Below are 22,464 nucleotides of genomic sequence, written 5' to 3' on the forward strand. Positions count from 1 at the left end.
CCATTCCCAAGCTCACAGCAGCCAGGTCTCTGATCCTTCAGCAGGTGTATATGCACGCATGTACAAGTATATTATATGTACATGTATATATATTTTATATATACATCTGTAAATTAATATAGGGTCTCATGTAGCCCAGACTGGCCTCAATTCCCTATGGAGCCTGAGAATGGCCTCCAACTGGATTTTTTTTTAAGGCACATAGTCAATGGAAGTATAATTTTAGTGGCTTGGAATCTGGCGCTCATTGGCCTGAATCCACCTGTTTGGCTTGCTCCCACGGCTGTTCCTTACGGAGTCTTCTTGAAAGGGGCAGGTCTAAGTTTGGGGACTTCCTGAGAACCAAGGAACTTGGTGAGGTAACTGAAATCCTTAGACTGGAGTTCCCCATACCGTGCTCTCACGTGGTCCAAGGAGGCCCCAGCCAGGCATCTTGTCTTAAGCCGTCTGGCACATTATACGAAAGAATGGTGCCCCAACGTTTGGGCTCTCATAGCGGGGAGAACCAGTTAGCTGCTGGGCATGGTGCCCCGTGCATAGTGAGTGCTCATCAAATGCTGGCAGTTGCTGCTGCGGCTTTAAATGAGATGCTCTGGGCCTCTAGGCAGTCGGCACCTTCAGGAGGGAGCTCACCTGGCGTGTGTTTAATGTGACACACTCACCCCTGACTGGTAACCCACCACTCCTGAGCTGAGTCAAGGCGAAGCAAGCCTGTTTTGTCTTTCCAGATCACCTTCAACCACACTGTAGTGAAAGAGGCAATCTGGATATCTGACCTAAAACGCCCCTCTACATGACGTATCTGAGGGGTAGGGAGAAAAGTGTGTGGTCCATAATGCTTACGTTAGGGCCCTTGACCAAAGCCTGAGGACAGGTGGAGGGTACAGTCTGAGCAAGAAATGTGGGGCCAGCATTGGAGAGAGCTCAGTGGTTAAGAGAGAGCATGTGTGGATCCGCCTGATGGCCCACGTTTAGTTCCCCCACGTAGACAGGCCTCTGTAACTCAGGCCATCAAGCGCCCTCCTCTGGCAGCACTAGGTACTGCGCCTAAGTGTATAAACTCACGCTCTCCTCTCTCCCTCTACTCCCCCACCCCACACAAAACTAAAAAACAGAAGCTTTTTAAAAGAAAGAGGCATGCGGCTTGTGTGTCCTGGGAAACAGGTCCATTCTAGGAAGGAATTGTCTGCCGGCCGGTTCACCACACCTGCCCCCTTTGTCCCTCACACCAGGAAGGCAGGAGGTCAGATGCCAGGAAGGATCATCAGCTCACACCCACACTGTTCTTCCCCTAGGCAGCTTGTGGGTTGCAACCCCTTTGGGGGTCGAACGATCCTTTCACAGGGATCACATATCAGATATCCTACGTATCAGATATTTACCATTCATAACAGTAGCAAATTTATAGTTGTGGAGTAGCAACAAAAATAACTCGTGGTTGGGGTCACCACAGCATGAGAGAGCACTAAGGGGAGGTCGAGAACCACTGCTGTGGGCGGTTGCGGCCCCCTCCCCTTACCCACAGCTGGTGGCCCCGCTTCAGAGGGGGGAGGGGGACAGTGTCCTGTCTAGGGTGAGCTTTGTCCGGCTGCCGGCCAGTGAAGTAATCTCTCCTCCGTACCTCCCTGTTTTAGGGTTTCTGCCAAACTATTTACTACCTCCTTATGAGGAAGTGGTGAACAGACCTCCAACTCCTCCTCCACCGTACAGTGCCTTCCAGCTTCAACAGCAGCAGCTGCTGCCTCCTCAGGGTGGCCCTGCGGGCGGCAGCCCCCCAGGCGCTGACCCGCCCCAGGGCTCCCAGGGAGCACAGAGCAGTCCTTCGTCCAGACCCGGTAGAAGCAGCACAAGACCCCCGAGTGTCGCTGACCCTGAGCCCTCTGAAGTGCCCGCTGACCGGGCGGCCACCAAAGCCCCCGGGATGGAATCCAGTGGCTCGGTGGCCGGCCACGGGGAGCCGGACCCAGGGGCCTTCCTGGACAGGGATTCGGAGTGTAAGGAGGAGCTACTGAAAGATTCGAGCTCGGAGCATGGTAGTGTACTCCCCGACAGCAAAGACAAGACACCTGGCAGGCATCGCCGCTTCACGGGGGACTCGGGCATTGAGGTGTGTGTGTGTAACCGGGGCCACCACGAGGATGGTCTCAAAGAGTTCAATACGCTCATCGATGACGCCCTGGATGGGCCCCTGGACTTCTGTGACAGCTGTCACGTGCGGCCTCCCGTTGACGAAGAGGAAGGGCTCTGCCTGTCCTCTGAGGAGCAGGCTCGAGAGCCCGGGCACCCCCACCTGCCACGGCCGCCCGCATGCCTGCTGCTAAACACCATCAACGAACAGGACTCACCAAACTCACAGCGCAGCGGCTCCCCCAGCTAGAACAGGCCCTGCCTGCACCCGAGAGCTTGACAGACAACCAGAGTGGGGGGCACCCACGAGAGAAGCATTAAGTGACTTTCAGAAGTGGGACAACCACTTTGTCCTTTGATTTTCCCCTCCTGGCCCACCTTTCCCACATCTCCGGGTACAAGTTTGGGGTGTGGATGCCTCCTCTCCCCCACAAAAGCACAGTGTTGTAGAAGACTGAGAATCTGGTTCTGGGACTCAGCCCACACCCCACTTTTCAGAGCTGTATCTCACCTACCTGCTTGACCGAGAAACGTATCTGAAGAGCCCCCAGGACTGGGCCTGAGCTCCAAGATGGTTCTCGATGACAGAGTGGCTTCGAAGAGAACGTCGCTGTGTCTCGGTCCGGGAGAGACAGTTTATCTTGGCCCCGGGTGAAGAAGGAAACCCTCAGGGGCCTGTCTGTGGCTGTCACCTGTGACTGCCAGTGTCTGCGGAGCTGGCGTTGGTCTAATCCTGTGGGAGGGTGAGAGCTGATGGACAGGCTGGCGAGGGGCTAGTTGATCTGACAGGCCCCAGCTGGGAAGTACACCTCCGTGCGTTGTAGAGGGGGCCCCTCCCAGCAGGCTTTGGCTGGCTTCAGCCCGGTTCAGGTGTAGACGCTTATACTGTGTTCTCCTTTAAAAACACGGAAGAAAGGCCAACAGTATCCGTGGGTAGGCAAGGATCCTCTTCTGGACAAGGGAATTCTGTAGCCCTCCCCCAGGGTAAGTTTCCAAGAGTCTGGCTACTGTTGGGCCAGGAGGAGAGAGTGTGGTAGTCCTGGGCCTTCTGTGAGTGGAGGCCTAAGTCTGACATCTGGTAGAGAGAGACATGGCATCCTCCATGTCTGCCCATTGTCCATGCTCACAGGTGACCAGTGGTCCCACCCATCCTGAACACAGTCTGCAGTCTCTCCTCGTCCTCTGTAAGCAGATGGGCTGAGGAAGTTGTATGTCCTGGGCAAGGCAGCCTCGGCCCCTACACGGTATTTTCTCTTGAGTTATCCAGGTCTGTTTGTGTATTTGTTTGTTTTAAACCGACCACTTGGAAGGAACACCTTGGTTACCTGTGGTTCTCACGGCTGCCCCTGCCCAGAGCCTGCTGGAGAGGGGTGACTCACTCTCCTGTAGAGCCTTTGTAGAGTCTCTCAGGCACGAGGTGACAGCCATCTCCAGCAGGACCTCGGGCCTGGTTGCTGTCATCTGGCCCTAGAGACGCGATCGTGCTTTGACAGGAGAGCAGAGCATAGAAGCAGCTGAAATGAGCATTCCCCACCCAGCCTGTCCGTGCGGAGTTTGGTTTTCCCTGCTCTTGAACGATGATATGTAGACTCGGCACTGTCATTATAGTGAGGAAAGGAAAAAGTTCACATGTAAACACACACCTACACATCTGAGGCTGTGAGGTGATGTGTGTCTGCATGTGGATGCCACAAACCAAAATCCTTGTCGAACAAAAGTGAAGTCTACACAGTGATGTTAGATGATGCGTGTGTGTGTGTGTGTGTGTGTGTGTGTGTGTGTGTGTGTGTGTGTGTGTTATCGAGTGCAAGTATGCGAGTTGTATGTGGCCTCCATGCCCCTGTTCCTGTGAAGATACTTTGAATGACCATTCTGCTCGTGTTAACCACATGTCTGGAGCACCAATGGCCGGCTCAAGGTAATTTATTTTACGCATTTACTGTTTACCGAACAAATATCTGACTGTACTCGGGTGTCGCCAGCAGCGCCTGTGTGTGCCAGCGACCCTGCCCTCCAGGGAGAGGTTTCTTACTCAGCTCACCACTGCGATCGGCGCATGGCTCCACGGACACTCAGAGGCCCGCATCCCCTTCCCTGTACATGGAAACGTGTTCTGAACTGGTCTCCCTCCCTCTGCTGCCTTCAGACAGCTTGCTAGAGGCTTGAGTGACAAGCTTGGACTGGTTGTGGCTCAGACAGCGACCTGCCCAGGATCACCAGGAGTCTCTCACAGACACCGTGATGCCACAAGCATGCCCCTCCTCTGCTGAGGTCTAGAGGGTTGGTATGTGGTCGGAGGGCCCCCAGCTGCGGCCCCCACACACCTTTCCCGCTACCTTCTTGTTAAAATCCCAGACAACTCAAAACCTAGGATCCCAAAATGAACCCCTCTTTAGTTAACTGCTGATGAGGTGGGACCCCTTCAGGTTTCTTTCCCCTGGCAGGATGGGAGCGGGCCTGAGAGGACTGGCTTCGCTGAAGCACCCGCCAAGATGACCAAGCCACGGTCCGGCCCCCGCTGCTCTAGGCCGCACTGGCGCTCAGAGAGAGCACAGGAAATACGAGTTAGGGGCCGGGGAGACTTGGCTGAGTTGGGTTTCCAGGTAAATGGAGGAGGGGTTAGGCAGAGGGCTTGGTGCTCCGGTCAGCTCTGCAGCCGCTAACACATTCCTGTGTGAGGCACATCGGCGTCCGTCAGTTATTGTGAATATGTGTATCTTAAGCAATAAGAGTCCGCTGCTCAGACTCCCTGGGCAGTCCGGAGGACGCATCTCCTGTGCCGTGATTGTTCTGAAGGCAGAGTGGATCTAACCACTGTGAGAAGCCCCTAATAAACCAGTCCCGAACGGTCTGCTGCTCTCTTCCTTGGCACACTTCCTTCCTTCCTTCCTTCTTTCCCGGACCTCAGGTCACCACCCTCACCTTTGCCCTTCTCCACACCGAGACCAAGTGGTGTCACAGCAGTTAAGGACAGGGTCCTGGGCCAGTGGTAGGCAGGGGTTGCTGCCGAGTCCATTCTTGGTCCCGAGGAATTTCCTTCAAATTCGGTTCCTAATACCAAAAATACTTTGTGACATTCCATAAATATGTAAAAAATCCAACCCCAAAGGCAGAGACAAGTGTCGTCCCAAACTGGACTGGTTTGGGGGCTTTTTATTTTTTATTGATTTTTCTAGATTATGTTTGGGGGTGTTTTGCTTGTATATAGCTGTGCACCACATGCATGCAGTACTCATGGAGGCCAGAAGAGGGCATCATCCCCTGGAACTAGGGTTACCAATGGTGTTGTAACTAGGATTACCAATGGTGCAAGAACAGATGCTCTAAACCCCTGAGCCATCTCTCCAGTCCTGATTTTAGGGTTTGTTTTTGTTTGAGATAGGATCTCACTCTAGCCCAGACTTTCCAGGGACTTCGTACCTAGCCTTGGCTCATGGTGGAACTCCTGTTTCAGCCCAATGCTGGAACTGCAGGAGAGAAGCCGTCACACTCTGCCCTGAGAGTTGGTCAGCACAGTGTGTGTTGCGCTGCCTGTTCTGTACCCAGCAAATGCTGGAATCTGAGGGAGTGTGACAGAAGCGAGAGCCACGTGCCCCGTTCTCCCGGGCTCGTAGGTAAGACGGCACAGTACGCCTGTGCAGAATAGTCAGCATGCAAGTGAGATGTGAGTGTAGGGTAGGAGACTGCAGGACTCCTGGGAGGCCACCTGCGATCTTAAATGCTGAGCTGGAGGTTCTCAGCGGGTTTTTAAGTGTGTGTCTGTCATTGTGGACCAGCGATTCCTTTGCTCAGCTCACCCTCTTGTTTTAACACATCTTGTAGAGCTTTGAGTCAGGCCTCAGGCCCTGAACAAAGACTAGCTTGCTGCCTCTGCTGGGGAAGGAGGCCCGTGCCCAACACGACTTCTCTTTAGGCAACTTGTGAGTGGCAAAGCATGATGAAGCACAGCCTGGCCCCCCTCACAGAGGGGGTTCCTGCTTCCTAGGTGTGCTCACCATAGGCCGAGTCCCCTGGGCAGTGGCTGCAACTGTTGTCCTGAGCTGTAGAGGTTGCCTGGTAGTCGGCCCCGTTACATTTGAGAGTTTGAATCAGCCAGACATGGCCCTGTCATTGGTCCTCTGTTGAGATAGCTGCTCTCTACTTCTGAGCGGCCAGGCTCCAGGCAATACCCATGAAACCACGTTAGCATGTAAGGACAGTTCCTCTGAAGCCTGGGAACAGCATGGTGGTGCATGCTTGCAGCCAGCACCCAGGGAAAGGCAGCTGCGGATACACAGTGAGTTCCAGACCAGCTTAAGCTGGCAAGGCCCTGTTTTAAAGCAAAACAACCAAAAACCCACAGGAAAGGGCCGGAGGTGCACACCATTCCTGCCTTCCTAGAGCTAATGCCTGAGTGACTCGAAGAGAAAATGGCCTAACTCTTCTGGGCCCGTTGCCAGGGAGTGTCCGTGTACCCTTGATTTCTAGGCCCCTGGAACACTGGGTCGTGGGAGTTCGTTTTTTTCTAATGAGGTATGAAGATTGTCTCTACTGCCTCACGTGACCAAGTTCAAGTAGAGATCGTATTTGCCCAGAAGCCCAAGACAACCCCAGTTTCCTGTTGTTTGTTTTTGTTTGTGTTTTCAGTTTCCTGGTTTTAGCTATTGAGAACGAACAAAAACAAAAAAATCAGGGCTTGGCTCTAGGAAAGAAAGAAAGAGGCGTGGCTGAGTGCTGGCGGTTCCTTGCTGAGCCCGAAGAAGAGCTGTGGCTGGGGAGGTGTCTGGGTTTCAGGGTCCAGCCTGGGAGCAAGTGTCTGAGCGTTAACCAAGTGTGGTGGCACAATCTGGACTCCCGGCGTCTGGGAGGTGACATGGGAAGTGAAGCGGGGGGAGGCATTAAAAAGGAGGACATGACTGCTGCCAGGTAAGGTGGAGGAGGAGAAGGTGTGTCGTAGACAAGAGAGAGAGCACAGGGAGAGGCAGGGGCGTCTGGGAGAGTCCAGAGTGGGCATAGCCAGACTGAGCCAGGCCATGTGAGGAGAGGGGGAGGGGAGAACCCGGATATCAAGAGACCACAAGGGTAAAAGCTGGTGTAGCCAAAATGGCGGAATTATACAGGAAGAACAAATAGGCACCTAACAAGGGTCAGGAGTTCAAGGTCATACTTGACTACACAGTGGTTTTAAGGCCACCCTCTGGTCTCAAGGAGACTGCCTCAAGATACATGCATGTACATGTATGTACGTATGTAGAACTGGGAAGTCTTTAATGAGCACCTGCCATGGGCTGGGCATCGGGAATACACAGCTGCCTGGAACCTGGGTCGTATTCAGAATGGAGACCTGGAGCGGAATGAGGCACACCGCTAGTGTTAGTACAGCTGAGAGCTCAAGGCAGGCTTCCTGGGAAAGTGACTCCATGGTTGCCGGGGCACCGAGTGCCAGATTAGTGGGTGCCTTCTGCTATGTGCCAGGTGCTGAAGAGCGCAGAAAGGCCCAAGAGGTCCAGCCAGGAGCCACGTGTGGTGTAGAAAGCTGCGAGCAGCGTAAGCCCCTGTCTCTGCACCCGGGAGTTGGCGAGAGCTGAAGCCGGGAGGTAAGCAGGTAATAAACTGTTCGGGTTGAACTTGGCCCCTGTCCTGTTACTTACCGGCCATTGACACGAGACAAGTCTTGTTCAGACGTCTCCCTAGTCACATTTTCTTAACCCTAAACGGCTCAAGACACAGGTTGGAATTATTCCTGCTCTGTCAGTGGTGAGGAGGAAGACATGTTCAGAGGGAGGGACTAGATTTGACCAAGATCACGCTGCTGAGTAATAGCAGACCTAGGATTTGAAGCCAGATCTGTTGGTCCCAAAGACCGTTCTTCTGTTAACCAGAGGGCCAGACAGCGAAGAGCTGAAATGTATCCAGAAGCCATCTGAAGAAACGAGTGACTTCCCAAAGATGAGAAAATCAGTGAAGGGCCTGTTGAGTGTGAAACTCCCTAAAAGGTGAAGACAGGTAACATTTCCTCAGCCACCTATCCGGGCCTCACACTCTCCAGTCTACCCCCAGGGATAGGCAGTACCGCTGTAGGTTTCAGGTCAAAGTTGAACTTCCTGTAGTCCCAACACTGGAAAGCAGAGGCAAGTGGATTCAATGAGTTCAAGGCCAGCTGAAGCTCCACAGTGAGGCCCTGTCTCAAAAAACAGTGCAACAGGGCTGGAGGGGTGGCTCAGAGGTTAGGAGCGTCGACTGCTCTTCCAGAGGTCCCGAGTTCAATTCCCAGCACCCACATGGTGGCTCACAACCATCTAATGAGATCTCTTGCCCTCTTCTGGCCTGCAAGGACACATGAAGGCAGAACACTGTATATGTAATAAATATATATAAATCTTAAAATTTAAAAAAATACAACAATAACAATAAAACCCCCACAACAAAAGTTCACTTATGTGAGGCAGGCATGGCCCTTGGAAATGGTCAGAAGCTCAGGAGTTAAAGCTGGAGTGTGCGTGCGTGTGTGTGTGTGTGTGTGTGTGTGTGTGTGTGTGTGTGTGTGTGTGTATGTGTGTGTGTTTCCTCCAGAGAAGGTAAAAATAGAATTGTCAGTTTGGGGGAGGGGGCAAACTTTTGTTTGTTGGGAAATATCGCCTCCTTATAAGCCTGCTGCAGCCACTGGGAAACGTTACAGAACACCTGAGTGGGAGCCATGGGCGTCTTGTGGGTCCTCGGCTCCCTGCCTCCTTCTTGGCCGTCAGCACTACCTGGCTCTTGGGTGCAGGTGGGTTCCGGAAGTCTCAACAAACCTCCCGACCCAGCCTACTTCTGAGAAGTAAAACCCTCAGGTTAGGCCTTAATTTTTTATGAAATACCGATAAGGCCAATGTTTATTGAGGAACCAAGCGTGCCATGTAAGTCCATCCTCAAACCTCAGAGCAACACTGAGAACATTTCCTCTACACACACCTCGGCCCCGCCCCGCCCCGCCCCCCCCCACTGCACCCACATATTACAGATGGGAAACCTGGGGTACGAGAAAGCCCAGTAAGTTGTCTGCGGTCACTTGGTCTCTAAGTAACACTGAATCTGTCTCCATAGGCTGCCCTTGTCACACACGAGGAACTTACCTGCCCACACCGCCCTTTGTGTTTTATCCTGACTCAGGTGTCGGACCGGGCAGCTTTCGGGAGTGAGCTTACCTTACATGTGAGAACATGGCCGCTCAGGGACTCGGCAGTAGGAATAGGATGCGGGACTCGGGCTGGGAGGCCGGGGACCATCCTCTAAGCATTCTCTTTCCCAGTGTCCCTCACTCTACTGCCTCTGATTGGTCCCCTGCTAGCCATAGGTGGACACCTATCTGTGTGATCGCAGAGTGCAGCCTTTACCTTGGGTTTATGTCTACCAGAGGCCCCAGGAAACACTAACTTGCACACTGCACACATCCTCCGGGGAACACCGTGCCCCTTCCCTCGCTCCCAGAGGGCCCTGTGGGAACTGTTTTTCTGAAGGATAGGAACTGTGGGGGAGGGGGGGGGTAGGTGTTTTAGCTTACAAGAGTTAATTATTACTGAATGTCCAAAGATTTTTAAGAGCTGCTTATTAAACAGGCAATTAAAAAAACTAAACCCACACATGAATATATTGAAAACAGGTAATGACTATTCAAGTGGGCCATTTCCTGGCATTCCATGTATTATCTATGCCCCCGAACATACATAGGGCGTTTACTATTTGCAGTCGCAATAAAGTTTCTCTCAATGACAGACCACATACACAGCAATAAGATTATAGTAAAGCTGAAGATTTCCGGTCTCCTGGTGACGTTGTGGCTGTCACAAAGCACAGCATGGCAAATTAGTATATGTTTGTAGTGATGCTCATAGAAGCAAGCCCATGTGGATAAACACATGCCATCGAATTGCACTTGCCTGTAGTGTTCAACACGGCTGCATGCTAGATAGTGTGGTCCTGCTGTGGTGTAGGCCATCCGTCTGCTAGGCAGTGTAAGTACACCGATGTTTACACGCGAGGAAACTACCCAATGTCGTGTTTCCCCAGGACCCCCTTCCCCATGTAATGGTAAGTACATGTAATGTGACAGTCACCTCGTCCTTACTGTTCACTGACGTCACATTGGTAGCTATTAGTGTTTGGTTGGAGCCTCTGGTTCACCTCTGCATGGTCCTGGAAGCCCCACCCCCTTTCTTCAAGCCCCGCCTACTCAGGAAGGAAAGGGACCAGCTGCACATTATTGGCAGCTATGGCAGCTCCTCCCCTGAGGTTGCCAGCCGCCCAAGTCCCAACCTAAGTGCTCAGCTTTTGACCATCCTTGGGCACAAACCCAGCTTATGGCAGATGCATCATCACCACTCACCTACAATCTATAAAATTCCCTGCCCTGGCTGGGGTTCGCAACTTCTCTGGCCTTGATCTCTGGGACCAAAGCACCCTCCTGGGTGTTGCTTTGCTCATGTACCTGCTCTTATACTTCTTCATCTTTGCTTGATCTGGCTTACTGCGTCAGTAGAGAAACTTATGGGGGGGGGGGGGACAGAAAACCTATTCATTGGCAAGCACTAAATATTGGCGTCCTTCCCAAACGAGTGTTGAGCATTGGTTACCATCACTTTGCTGACTAAGAGCAGTCTGAAGACCAACAGGTAATGATGAAGGGGCTGGGAGTGCAGTGCAGTGGTCGGTACACAGACCTGGCATGCATGAAGCCCTGGCTGTGATACCCAGCACTGAAGGGAGGAAAGGAAGATGGGCATGGTGGTGCATGCCTGGAGTCCCAGCGTCCTCAGCTAGGCAGAGAAGATGAGGCCAGCCTAGTTTTCAGGAGATTCTCAAAACGAGCAAATGGAAAACTGAAAATAGAGCCGGGCGGTGGCAGCGCATGCCTTTAATCCCAGCACTCTGGAGGCAGAGGCAGGCAAAGCTCTGTGAGTTTGAAGCCAGCCTGGTCTACAAAGCAAATTCCAGGACAGCCAGAGCAGTTTACACAGAGAAACCCTGTCTTGAAAAACCAAAAAAAAAAAAAAAAAAAAAAAAACTAACTAAAAGTGGGCTTCTTTCTGCATATTTCCTATGCTCAGCACTGAACCTGAGATTTGGAGCTAAGACTCCTGGTTCAGTGATTTGGAGCATGTGATAGGTCCTCTTGTGCATGTAACCTATTTGTCATGTACTAATATGCAAGAAAATGAGAAGACTCAGTTTTGAACTCTGAGATAGGACCAAACCCTGGACCCTGGGAACACTAAGAAACAGGCTCTTCCACTTTATCTTCATAAGTAGACCAGAAATAGTGCACAGCAGAAAAAAGAGATTACTTCACTGTGTCACATTGGGAAGAGGAACAAAGAGAGCCCATGAACCTCCCACCAAGACCATCTCTGGGGTCCTGAGCTTTAGGTTTAAAGAAATCGCATAACTAGTCCTGGCTGAGGTGTGGTCCTACCCACCTTCATTGTCTTGGCTTCAGTCTCCCTTGCCAGATGAGGTGACAGGTTGTCAGGAGTGTGGAAACTCTGGGAGACAAGCTCTTCCTCTGGCTAGACCAGGCCTCAGCTGCCTTCTTCCTGTACCCAGCCTGAGAGTCCTGGGGAAATTTACATTTCAATAGTCTGAAAGCCAAAGGGAGGAATTTGATATAGGAGTCTAAGTCTTGGAAGAAGGCATTTGCTTTGAGCCTCAAAGAGGCCCTGAGATTTGGAGATTCAGGTCAGTGGGTGAAAGTCTCCCATTCTAGGCAGGATCAAGTTTGGGCACCAGTCAGAGTTCATGCGATTGTTTTCTCAGATGACACAGCCCAGCCCACCCCCCACCCCCCCACCCCCCCACCCCTCGCATGATCCTGAGGACAGGTGGGAAAACCCAGCTGACTCCTCACGGCAGCGTCACTAATGTCTTGGGTTCTGGACTCAACATCCGTCCCTTGATGGTTGATGGTCTCTGGTTTCCTCTTGTTGGGTTAAACTCACCGTCTACCGCTGTGGAGAACAGACTTTCTGCCTATTTGCTTATCTGTGCATCACTAGTTCATTAAGAGTCTTTCAAATCTGAGCAGATGTGAAATACTTACCTTCTCCACCATCCATCCCTGGGAAGTTTGGCTCTTTCTCTGCAGCCAGCTGGCAGAGGCAAAGGGTGACCTCCAGTTGAATCTCTCTGCAGCTTGTCAACATCCCTCTCCCCACAAGCTCTCCTCCGGGCTGTTGAGCAAGGTCTGATGTCACTGGTTCTTGAAGAGCAAGATTGATTTGGGGGAGTCTGCTACAGCTGGGCTAAAAGCTCTTTTAAGAAAGAACACGCTGTGCCCTAACTCCTTGGAGTTCCCTCAATGTCCCTTTGGAAGCTTAGCCAGGCAGGATCTCAGGCAGGCCCCGTGACCTTTCCAGGGTCTTTCATCTCATCAGAGGTGAAGGACCTGATTGTTGATTTGACACTGGTCTGGCTAGCGTCAGGGATTTGGGGATGAGACCTCTTTCTAGGCTAGAAGTCAAACATCATTGTCTTCCACAATGGCTGCCCACTGGATTTCAGCTGGATTTCAGCTGAGGAGATGGATCACTGTACTTACCATACATAACTTGATAACCTTACTTGTAATCTCTAGGACCCACATAAAAGCCAGGAACAGTAGCACAAGTGTCTGTAATCATACCCAACCAAGAGATAGAAGGTAGAGACAGGAGACTCACCTGACATTAGGCCAGGGAGCCCACAAAGTAGTGAGCAGCAAAAGATCCCAGCCTCAAACAAGATGCCTGTCACATGCACACCACAGCATGCACGTGCCTGCGAGCGTGTGCATGTGCACTCACACACCCATACATGCACGCACACACAATATCAGTTTAAAAGAATTAACTCTGTCTTCCAGTGAGGAGGCATTTCCAACTTCCAGGGTGTTTTGAAGGGGGAAGGGAGAGGAATCCAGGTGTGGCTGCTGAAGACGCCCATTTAGAAGTCTTCTCATGGTGATGTTCACCTGAGGGAAAGCAGAGGATGGGGGGACATGACCCATCCTTTTTTTTTTTTTTTTTCTTTTTCTTTTTTTTTCATGACCCATCCTTGTAGACCAAGATGGCATTGCTCTGATGGGCCCAGTCTGGGTTACACATGGTCACAAAGCCAAACCTATGAGGTGCATGCAGCAGAAAGTATAGGTCGAGAAAACAAGATGAGCGCGTCTTTCAAACAAAGACTCAGTCCTGCCGTTACTCACTCCCCTCCCTGCTGTGGCCATGGCCCAGCCCCTCACTACATCCCGCCTGGCATGGCAACCTCCTTCCTAACTGTCCACGAAGCAACCAGGAGGAGCTTCCATAACGACAGTGAAGCTGGAGGTGATGATGTGGGTGGGCCTGTAAGCTCAGTACTTTTGAGGTGAATGGAGGAGAATCAAGGCCAGCCTCAGCCACACAGCAAGTTAGAAGCCAGCCTGAGCTGTATGAGACCCTGTCTTGTGGTGATATATTGTGTACCCTAATAAATGTGCCTGAAGATCAGAGAACAGAACAAGCCACTAGATTAAACATAGAGGCCAGGCAGTGGTGGCACACACCTTTAATCCTAGCACTCTGGAGGCAGAGATCCATCTGGATCTCTGTGAGTTCAAAGCCACCCTGGACTCCATGAGATTGGCTTAGTCTAGGAGAGAAACAGAACCAGACAGTGGTGGCACACACCTTTAATCCCCATACTTAGGAGTCACATGCCTTTAATCCCAGCACTAGGAAAGTCGAGACAGGAAATGATATGGGTGGGTGGAGGTATATAAGTTATGAGGAGACAGGAATTACAGTTTTTCGGCTGAGGAAAGCTTTTCAGGCTGAGGAGTCCTAGAGGTAAAAGGTGGTTTATTCCTTTGTCTCTCTGATCTTTCAGCATTCACCCCAGTATTCTGGCTCCCGGGAATTCGTGTTACACTGTCTCAAAACAAAACTAGTTACATTGTTTCACTCACATGTTTATAATCTGCTGGTGACTTCCTGTGTGTTTGGGATAGAAGTTAAACTCTCCCTCTCCTTACAGAGGCCCCACGGGAGCTGGCCTGTCTCCAGTGCCGCCCCACCAGAGGCTGCCCCCCCCCGCCCCCCAGTCATGGTGACCTTGAGACCATTTCATCTGCTTCTCCTCCAGAGCTGTCACTTTCCCCACATCCTCACCTTCATCCCCAGCCTCCTTGTTTCAAGTGGCCACGCCCCCTGTACCATTCTCTTACAATGATTCCAGTATCATTGACTCCAGAGCATTTAGAAGTCTGAAATTCTGCTCTAAATGTTACCAGGCTTGTGTGTGTGTGTGTGTGTGTGTGTGTGTGTGTGTGTGTGTGTGTGTGTGTGTGTGTGTGTGTGTGTGTGTGTGATGTCTCTGGGACCACCAAGACCTAGAGAGTAACAATCCCCGAAAGGCAAGAAAGTAGTTTGGTTCAACACAACTAAGTAGCCAGTGTTGGATCACACTTGGGGAGTCTGACCCCAAGTAGAATTGTTTGTTTTTTATTGTTGTTTTTGTTTTTATTTGTTTTTTCCAGATAGGTTTTTCTGTGTAGCCCTGGCTGTCCAAGAACTCGTTCTGTAGACGAGGCTGGCCTCAAACTCAAAGATTCTCCTGCCTCTGCCTAAAGGCATGTGCCACCACCACCCAGCTCCAAGTAGTTTATTTTAGGCATATTTAAGCACAGCACAGTTTGGTGAAAACTTTTGTGGTAATGATTAACCTAATCCCATGTGCACAATAAGGCTTGAGACATGACTCCCTTGAAAATCTAGGCAAGGTACATGTGACATCGCCCATAAAGATGGGGTCTGTAGATTGACTACATGTGACACCTTCCATAAAGATGGGGTCTACAGATTGACAAGCTCACAATAATGGTCAAGGGGAGAATTAGATGTGGTCTTGGCCATACAGATATTGTAAGGGTCACCAGGCTATTAACTATGTCTGCCCCCAGCCTTCTGGGCAGATAACAGATTATATGCATCCCTCCGATTGAAGGGACAACCTTGTGTGTTTAACATTTCTGGTTCCCCTGTGCCTCCCACACAGGCTGAGTGAGTGTCCCGAGTCAGTGAAGGCATACGCCATGTACTCAGTAAAATGTCTTGAGAGGTGTGCGAGACGGCTCGTCAGGTAAAGGTTCTTGCTGCCAAGCTTGATGTCCTGATTTCTGTCCTTAAAATCTACATAGTGGAAGGAAAGGACCAACTCCTGTGAGTATACTTACACACACACACACACACACACACACACACACACACACACACCATCCCTCTCTGCCACACAAAAGAAATACATAAGTACATTTGTTGACTGAATGAGTAAGCAAATGAGTAAATGATAGGCAGCTCAGAGACTTTTATCGGCAAATCTTTAATTTAGGCACATCACCCTCTATTTCTGCAAACTAGAAAATGGGGTAGGAGGAGGAGGAGGAGGAGGAGGAGGAGGAGGAGGCATGTAGGAGTCAGGAGGAGCCGTAACTCTAGTTTTGCGCTGTGGGCTGCACAGCATGGGACCAGGAGTCATGGCCTCCAGGTGCCAACCTCTGCCTGGGCATCCTTCCACGCCTGGCGCACTGTGACCTTCACTTTGAAGGGATCAATCAGAAAGACCACCTTGGGGTCCCCTTTCAAGCAGGGCATCGGCGCACCATCTGGCACATCCAGGTCAAACCTCTGCAGCAGGCAGGCCACGTAGAGGAAGAGCACCTGACGGGCCAGGACCTCTCCGATGCAGGCGCGGGGCCCAGCTCCGAAGGGCAGGTAGCTTAACGAGGGTGTAATGAGATGGCTTCCCGTGGCGTCTAAGAAGCGCTCTGGAGACAGAGGGAAGCATCAGCCAGCAGCCAAGCTTTTGCCCAGGGAACCTCAACCCACTTTTAGGCCATGAGGAAATCAAATATTCAGGAAGGACAGAGAGAGAGGAAGATGTCTGACCAGGAGAAAATGCCACCACCCAAGAAAAGAGGGACAGGCCTACTGGGAGACAGATGCCTGCAGACTTTCACAGAAGGAATTTGAAGAGTGAGTTGCAAAGTCCAGCTTTGAAGAGTTGGGGACAGTCTCCAGGAGAATGGAAATGGCGACAGGCCAATGGGATGCAGCCAAGAATTTTCTAGTAGCAAGTCTAATGGGCAGGAAGGAATGCTGGCCCAGTGGAGCAAAATCCAGGCTGGCTGTGTGGCCCAGGAGCCAGGATGGGACAGACAGACACTCACCAGGCATGAACCGATCTGGCTGGTCCCATTCCTTCTCATTGTGATGCAGGGCCCACAGATTGATGACCACGTGTGTGTCCTTGGGGATGGTAAATTCGCCAATGCTGACCCAGACAAGGTGAAGAAAAAGGCATATTGTCTTCCCCTTCCTGCTCAGCCCCAAGTCTCTACTGGGGGAAAGACCCCTTCAGGAGGCCTCCATTCTCCCTCCCTCCTTTTCCTTAGCTTCTGGTTTCTGCCAGGATTGCACCTGGATCCAGCCTCATCCACTCATCAAGCGCTTGCCGACCAACCTTGTGTATGTGGATATTTGTGCTTGTCAGTACACAGATGTGCCTTGGAAGCTGGTGCATGTGTGTGTGCATGCGTGCGTGCGTGCGTGCGTGTGTGAATATGTACTACAGCTGCCTGATGAGATTGGAACATTGAGTACCCTATCCTTCAGCCCAGACCCGTGTCTCCAAGGGCAGCGGGAAGTTTGGAGGGAAGCCAGATGGATCTGCAGCTTAGTCTGTGGATATCAGGGGAGGCAGATGCAGTGGTTATGGTGGCTAGGGTGGGATGATCAACAGCAGTGAGTCACTGTTTGTCTATAGGTTGATCAGCAGCTAAGGGCAGGTAAGACATGGATGGGGGACAAAATAGACCAGCTAGTGGCGGCATCCCAGGCTGAGTGTCTTGGGAAGAAGGGCTTTGTAGTTGGAGTTTTCTCCAGTCCTGTCCCGGCCGCAGCCACTCAGACCCAAGTAAACACACAGAGGCTTATATTAATTATGAACTCTATGGCCTAATGGCTCAGGCTTCTTGTTAGCTAGATCTTACATCTTAAATTAACCCATTTCTATTAATCCATACCTTGCCACGGGGCTCGTGGCTTACTGGTATCTTTACCTCTTGCTCCTCATGGTGGCAGCTGGCAGCGTCTCCTGACTCAGCCTTCCACTTCCCAGAATTCTCCTCTCTCCTTATCCTGCCTACACTATACTTCCTGCCTGGCTACTGGTCAACCATTGTTTTATTTATCAATCAATCAGAGCAACACCTTCACGGCATACAGAAAGACATCCCCAGCAGGGCATACCTTGAGTCAATGTTAGCCTTGTGGGGGATGAGCATGGGGGCCACCGGCCTGATACGAAGCACTTCTCGGATAGTGGCCTCCAGCATGAGGAGGTGATTTCGGTCATTGAAAGTTGGTGTGCGGCTGAAACCGATATTCTGGTCAATTTCCTTTTGGATCTTCTTCTTCACCTGGGGACCAGAGCATGGTCATGTGATCAAGTTGTTCAAGTCTAAGAGTGATTAGGCTTAGCAGAACCCTTGGGCACACCCAGGACAGCCCTGACAGATTCTATCCAGTAACGACTCTGTGGCCTATGCTTTGTTTCTAGAAGATGGGACAACATTAACCCGGGGTCAGGGTCAGCCACTGCCTGTGAGAGGTGGAGCAGGGTTGTCTGCCCAGAAGGCTCCAGGCGTTGCGCCCCACCCCCCAAAATGGAGCTTAGTTGGATTCTATAGCAAGAGTGAGGAGACACTCACCTCAGGATTGTGTAGCAGGAAAGCCACAATCCAACACAACACAGAGGTGGTGGTCTCTATACCAGCCCCAAAGAAGTCTCCCACTGTGGAAAGGATGTGACTATCTGAAAATGAACCCTGGTGGTCAGTGGTGTTGTTATTATCTGCGTTCATCTTGGCTTGTATCAGAATGTCCGTCAAGTTGGAGATGGAGTCATTGTTGAATTTCTCCTGGAATGAGAGACAGTGAGAGATGAGGATGAGGAGGGAGCCCACCCCCAGTACACACAGCAAGGTTCCTTGAGGGAGGACAGGGGCTGAGCAGGACCTGTGGGTGTGTAGAGGTAGCGACCACTGGGTAGAGGACCACTGGGTCCTCCTCTGTGTCCCTTCTAGGAACATTTTCAATTTCTCACTTTCCCGCTCCCATTCATTAATAAGTCAGTTTTTAGTGGTAGCCTATTATGTGCCAGGCCCCTGCCAGGCTCTGGAGATCTTACAGTGTCCGAAATGTACCCAGGCCTGCTCTCACGACGACGCCAACCTCAGTTCGCCTCTGTCACTCACCTTGCATTTTTCCAACATGTCAGTCAGTACTTCATCTCGAACTTTAACGTGTCTCTTTATCTTTTCCAAGGTTTTATTGGGGAAAATCTGGAAACAGAAGGAAAGGTCAAATCCATCTATCCAGCTAGAATTCTTCCTGGAGGCAGACCTGGACCTTCATCCAGGAAGGCTAGATGACAAAAGAATAAGATCACCATGGCCAAGAAGGACAACTTGAAACAGTGGAGGACAGGGTGGACCCCTCGTCCCCTTCTGCGTTCAGAACTAAGCCCTGCCAGCTGTGTTTCCACAGGACAGATGCAAATAAGGAAGGAAGCCCTCAGCTAGCTTCAGCCTGTTTTTCCCATCTGTACCAAGAGGATAATTTGACATGTCTAGGAGGACCCAGTGCCTAACACAGGCTGCTTACTGCTGGCACATGGTGACTGGAAAATAGTAAGAGCCATGAATATTAAGATACAAGATTTATAAAGAGACCCAGCAAGGCAGCATAGTACAGGCTTATAGTCCTAGCGCTTGAGACTCGGAGGCAGGAGGATCAAAATTTCAAGGTCATTCTCAGTTACAGAGGCAATTTGAGGCCAGCCTGAGCTACATGAGAGCCTGCCTTGAGGGTAAAAAAGCCAGTGAAGTCGTGTGCAGCTGTAAGAGGCAGAGGAGATAGAGATGACGACTGGATGAGTCGGATGAGAAAGATGGCCATGGAAACTGAAAGCATTAAGGACACTGTCCTAGTGGGACTGGAAATGGAGAGGGGTGACTTCAGTCTCACCGTCAACCAAGGGAATATGTCCACCAGATTTTCATTGTCTAGGCAATTCAGGATGCCTTCTGTAAAGGTCTGTATGGTGGTCAATATCGGATCCCTGTTCTCATAGGAGGTGCTGAAGCAGATGGCACAGATGATGTTGGTTACTGACATGAAGATAGGCTGGGACAGATCTACGGACTCCTCCTTGTGGGTGAGCAGCAAGTCACACAGTGAGCTGGCTTCCTGACATACTGAGGAGAGAGGGAATGCTAAACGGAGGAATTCATCTGCCGCCGCCTCTCCACCTGGGTCTACTTATCCGGGGAGCGCATAGAGAGCAGACGGCCGCTGGATGGCAGCCGCCGCTAAGAAATGGCCGGCCCCAGCCCTCGGCATCCTCTCCCAGGTCCGCAGCCTTCTGTTTGCTCCCCAGCCCCGGGGCTGGCCTCTCACTCACTGATCGTCTCCAGTCTCTGGTCACCATCCCTGAACAGGGCAAAGGAGCTGAGCGCCAGCTTCCGGTGCAGCTGCCAGGCATCGTCAGAGTCAGCAAAGGCGATACCTTTCCCTTGGTTCGACAAGAGGCCCAGAGTCACCTTGGGAGAGCAGGCAAGGCTGTAGGAATTGTTAGGCAAGCCCTGGAACGCTCAGGCTTCTCCCTCGACCTACCTGCATGCCGTAATAGCCCCACTCGCCTCTTACCAGGAAGGCCTGAAAGTCCTCCTTACAGTCCCGAAAGGCAGTATAGTGAGGAGACAGAAGGGACCCTGATTTGAATGCAAGCGCTCTGGGGTTCCGTTTATTAGTAAGGTGCCTTCTGGGCCTCTCTGCTTCGGTTTCTGACCAGGAGAGGCAGCCTATGGGTGGGGTAAGCTGGGTGTGCTTGTCCTAGGGACAGGGAGACCGAGGACACTTGCCTATCTTTCCCACCACCGCCAGGCTGCTAAAGTCACAGAATCCAGGCCGTTTCTTTCTCTTTCCGCGGCTGGCCTGTGCACTCAAACCCGCATCTGAAGACAGCACATGTTTTATCTATCCTCCCCGGTTGGACTTAAGGTTGAACTATGTCCCCTGAAAGGCACCTCCGAAAGCACGAGGGCCCAAAGTCTCCCACTCGCATCCCTGACCCTCCAGACCTCCATCCGGCCGGCCTCTTTTATTCTCTTGCTTCTGAGAGGAAACCAAATCTGGGGGAGCCAGGTAGTGGGGCAGGCCACTCTAGCTGACTTGCCCAAGGAAAATGAATCGATTTTGGCCTGATCAAAGCTGTATGGGGGTGCTCAGGGGAACCCTGCAGCAGGGTCATGGGAGCATGGGTGGTGTTTGTAGGCTGGCTGCTCAACAGTCAGCACAGTGAGGTCAGAGGCCGTGAGATACTACTGTATCTTCCTGTCCCCTGTCCTCTGTCCCCCTGCAACCCCCCCCCCAGCTCTCTGTGAGCCAATCGGGGAAACTGCAATCTTTAGCCCCCCAAGAGCAAGAGGCCAGCTGCTTCTCGCAGCATCTTCCTGTGGAGGACGCAGTCACTGCCCCTATCTCCCAGCAAAGGTAACAGTCACACTTAAGGAGAACTTTAGCCCCGGGTCCGGGCTATGGGCTTTGGCAGTGTGTTCTGGCACGACTGTCATATAATAGGGGGGAAGGTGCGTGGAGTGAGGGCTCCCCTAACTCTGCAGGTTCCTGCACCACCTTGCTGGACAGGCCATTCAAGAGGTGTCCCTTTAATTCCTCCTTCCCAGTTTAGAGGTTGGGGAGGGTCTAAGGGAATGGCCCCGTTAGTCTGGTTTTGGGAAAATTACGAACTGTACCACCCCAGGGGGCAAGGAGGAGGAGGAGGGTCGGCACTGCTTACCATCTGGGGCCGACCGGAGAATTCTTTTCCTTTCTTAATGAGCACTTCCCTGGCCAGCTGATATTGGCCGATGATCACGGTCGGTATGGTACCCAGACGGAGAGAATAGATGGGACCATATTTTTCCTGCAGCTTGAAGAAGTTGACATGCATATGGCCGTGTCTGGGGAGAAACGGCAGGCTGCCCACAAGGGGCAGGAATGGGAGGCTCCTGGGAAACTTGGCATCAAATGTCTTTGGCTTGGGCCAAAAGAGAAAGGCTAGGAGGAGCAGCAAGAGACACATGAGTTCCCACATGGTAGCCAGGTGTCAGCAGATGGCCAGCTGTGGAGAGGCTCAGCGACTCTCACGGAGAAGGAGGACTTTTAAAAGGCCTCCCTGGTTGTCACCTTGAAGTTGTGTTATCTCTTGGCCTGGAGAAGTTTATCCTGGAATGGACCCAAGCCTGAGTCCTCACCCAGAAAAGGGAGAGGAGAGGGAATGTGGCCTCTTCAAGGCTGGGCTCAACTTCAGGACGAACCCCTGGAGGAGGAGCAGGTTAGGGAGCAGAGAGCTGGCCATTTCCCCGGGGGCTCCTGCGTGATGGAACATCCCAGAGGCAAATGGTATCAGAATGAGATCAAGGTTTCAGAGTCCGCATGATGTCATGTCACAAGTGCTGCATAGATAGTAATTAATGTCATCAGGCTGCAGCAAGCCCAACCCGTCAAAGATACTAAAGTCTTATTATTTAATAGCTGAAGAGAACAAGGTCTTCAAAGGTCAGTCTGTGTAAGGTCACACAAGACAGGGATGCCAAGAACCGGATGTCCTAAGTTTTGGTGGCTGCTCAGGTATGCATAGTTTCCGTTCACGAGACATTGCAGGTTCTGTTCAAATCTGGCTTGGCCACGTTCTAGTTACATAGTCTTTAGTGGGCTCCTTAATCTTTTCTGGGAAAAAAATCATTTTATTACTTTACGTATACAAAGCATAAAATGCATCATTTAAAACACTTGAACTAAGGGCCCGAGAGATGGCTCAGCAGCTAAATGCACTGGCTGCTCCTCTAAAAGACCCAGGTTTGATTCCTAGCACCCACACAGCAGCTCACAACTTTCTGTAACTCTGGTTCCAGGATCCAATGCCCTCTTCTGGCCTCTGCATGCACCAGACACTCGGTATAAATACATACATGCAGGTAAAACACGCATGCATACAAAATAATAAAATACTAATTAAAATTATATAAAATTCCTTAACTAGTAGATAAAACATAAAAACCACAAAATTTCAGAGTAGTATTTTAATATTTATCACTGAAAACTATTACATTTGACCTGTTTGTTAGTTTGTCGTGTGTGTGTGTGTGTGTGTGTGTGTGTGTGTGTGTGTGTGTGTGTTCATTCCTTCCACTCTGTGGGTTCTGGGGATCAAACTCAGATTACTAGCCTTGTGTGGCAAGTC

General features: G+C 51.3%; 3 protein-coding genes across 9 annotated transcripts in view; 2 read left to right on the forward strand and 1 right to left on the reverse strand.

Annotated features, from left to right (window-relative positions):
* Wbp1l (WW domain binding protein 1 like) overlaps window positions 1-4,978 on the forward strand; it is a 69,168-nt gene extending 64,190 nt beyond the window's left edge. For all 7 annotated transcript variants that reach the window (XM_006983333.4, XM_016001847.3, XM_076563246.1 and 4 more), the window contains exon 4: window positions 1,635-4,978. In XM_006983333.4, coding sequence (XP_006983395.1) covers window positions 1,635-2,377 — 743 coding nt within the window. In that variant the 3' untranslated portion in view covers window positions 2,378-4,978. The remainder of the gene's footprint in view (window positions 1-1,634) is intronic.
* As3mt (arsenite methyltransferase) overlaps window positions 1-22,464 on the forward strand; it is a 200,719-nt gene that overhangs the window by 108,179 nt on the left and 70,076 nt on the right. The gene's annotated exons all lie outside the window — the stretch shown is intronic.
* Window positions 15,446-21,950, reverse strand: Cyp17a1 (cytochrome P450 family 17 subfamily A member 1). The gene is made up of 8 exons (XM_006983332.4): window positions 21,019-21,950; window positions 19,624-19,762; window positions 19,188-19,417; window positions 18,416-18,502; window positions 17,870-18,079; window positions 17,409-17,578; window positions 16,328-16,431; window positions 15,446-15,925 (listed from the first exon to the last, which is right to left on the reverse strand). Exons 1-8 carry the CDS (start codon window positions 21,313-21,315, stop codon window positions 15,633-15,635), a joined length of 1,530 nt encoding a protein of 509 aa, XP_006983394.1. The 5' UTR covers window positions 21,316-21,950; the 3' UTR covers window positions 15,446-15,632.

This window comes from Peromyscus maniculatus, chromosome 1 (genome assembly GCF_049852395.1).
Source record: "Peromyscus maniculatus bairdii isolate BWxNUB_F1_BW_parent chromosome 1, HU_Pman_BW_mat_3.1, whole genome shotgun sequence".
Lineage (NCBI taxonomy): Eukaryota > Metazoa > Chordata > Mammalia > Rodentia > Cricetidae > Peromyscus > Peromyscus maniculatus.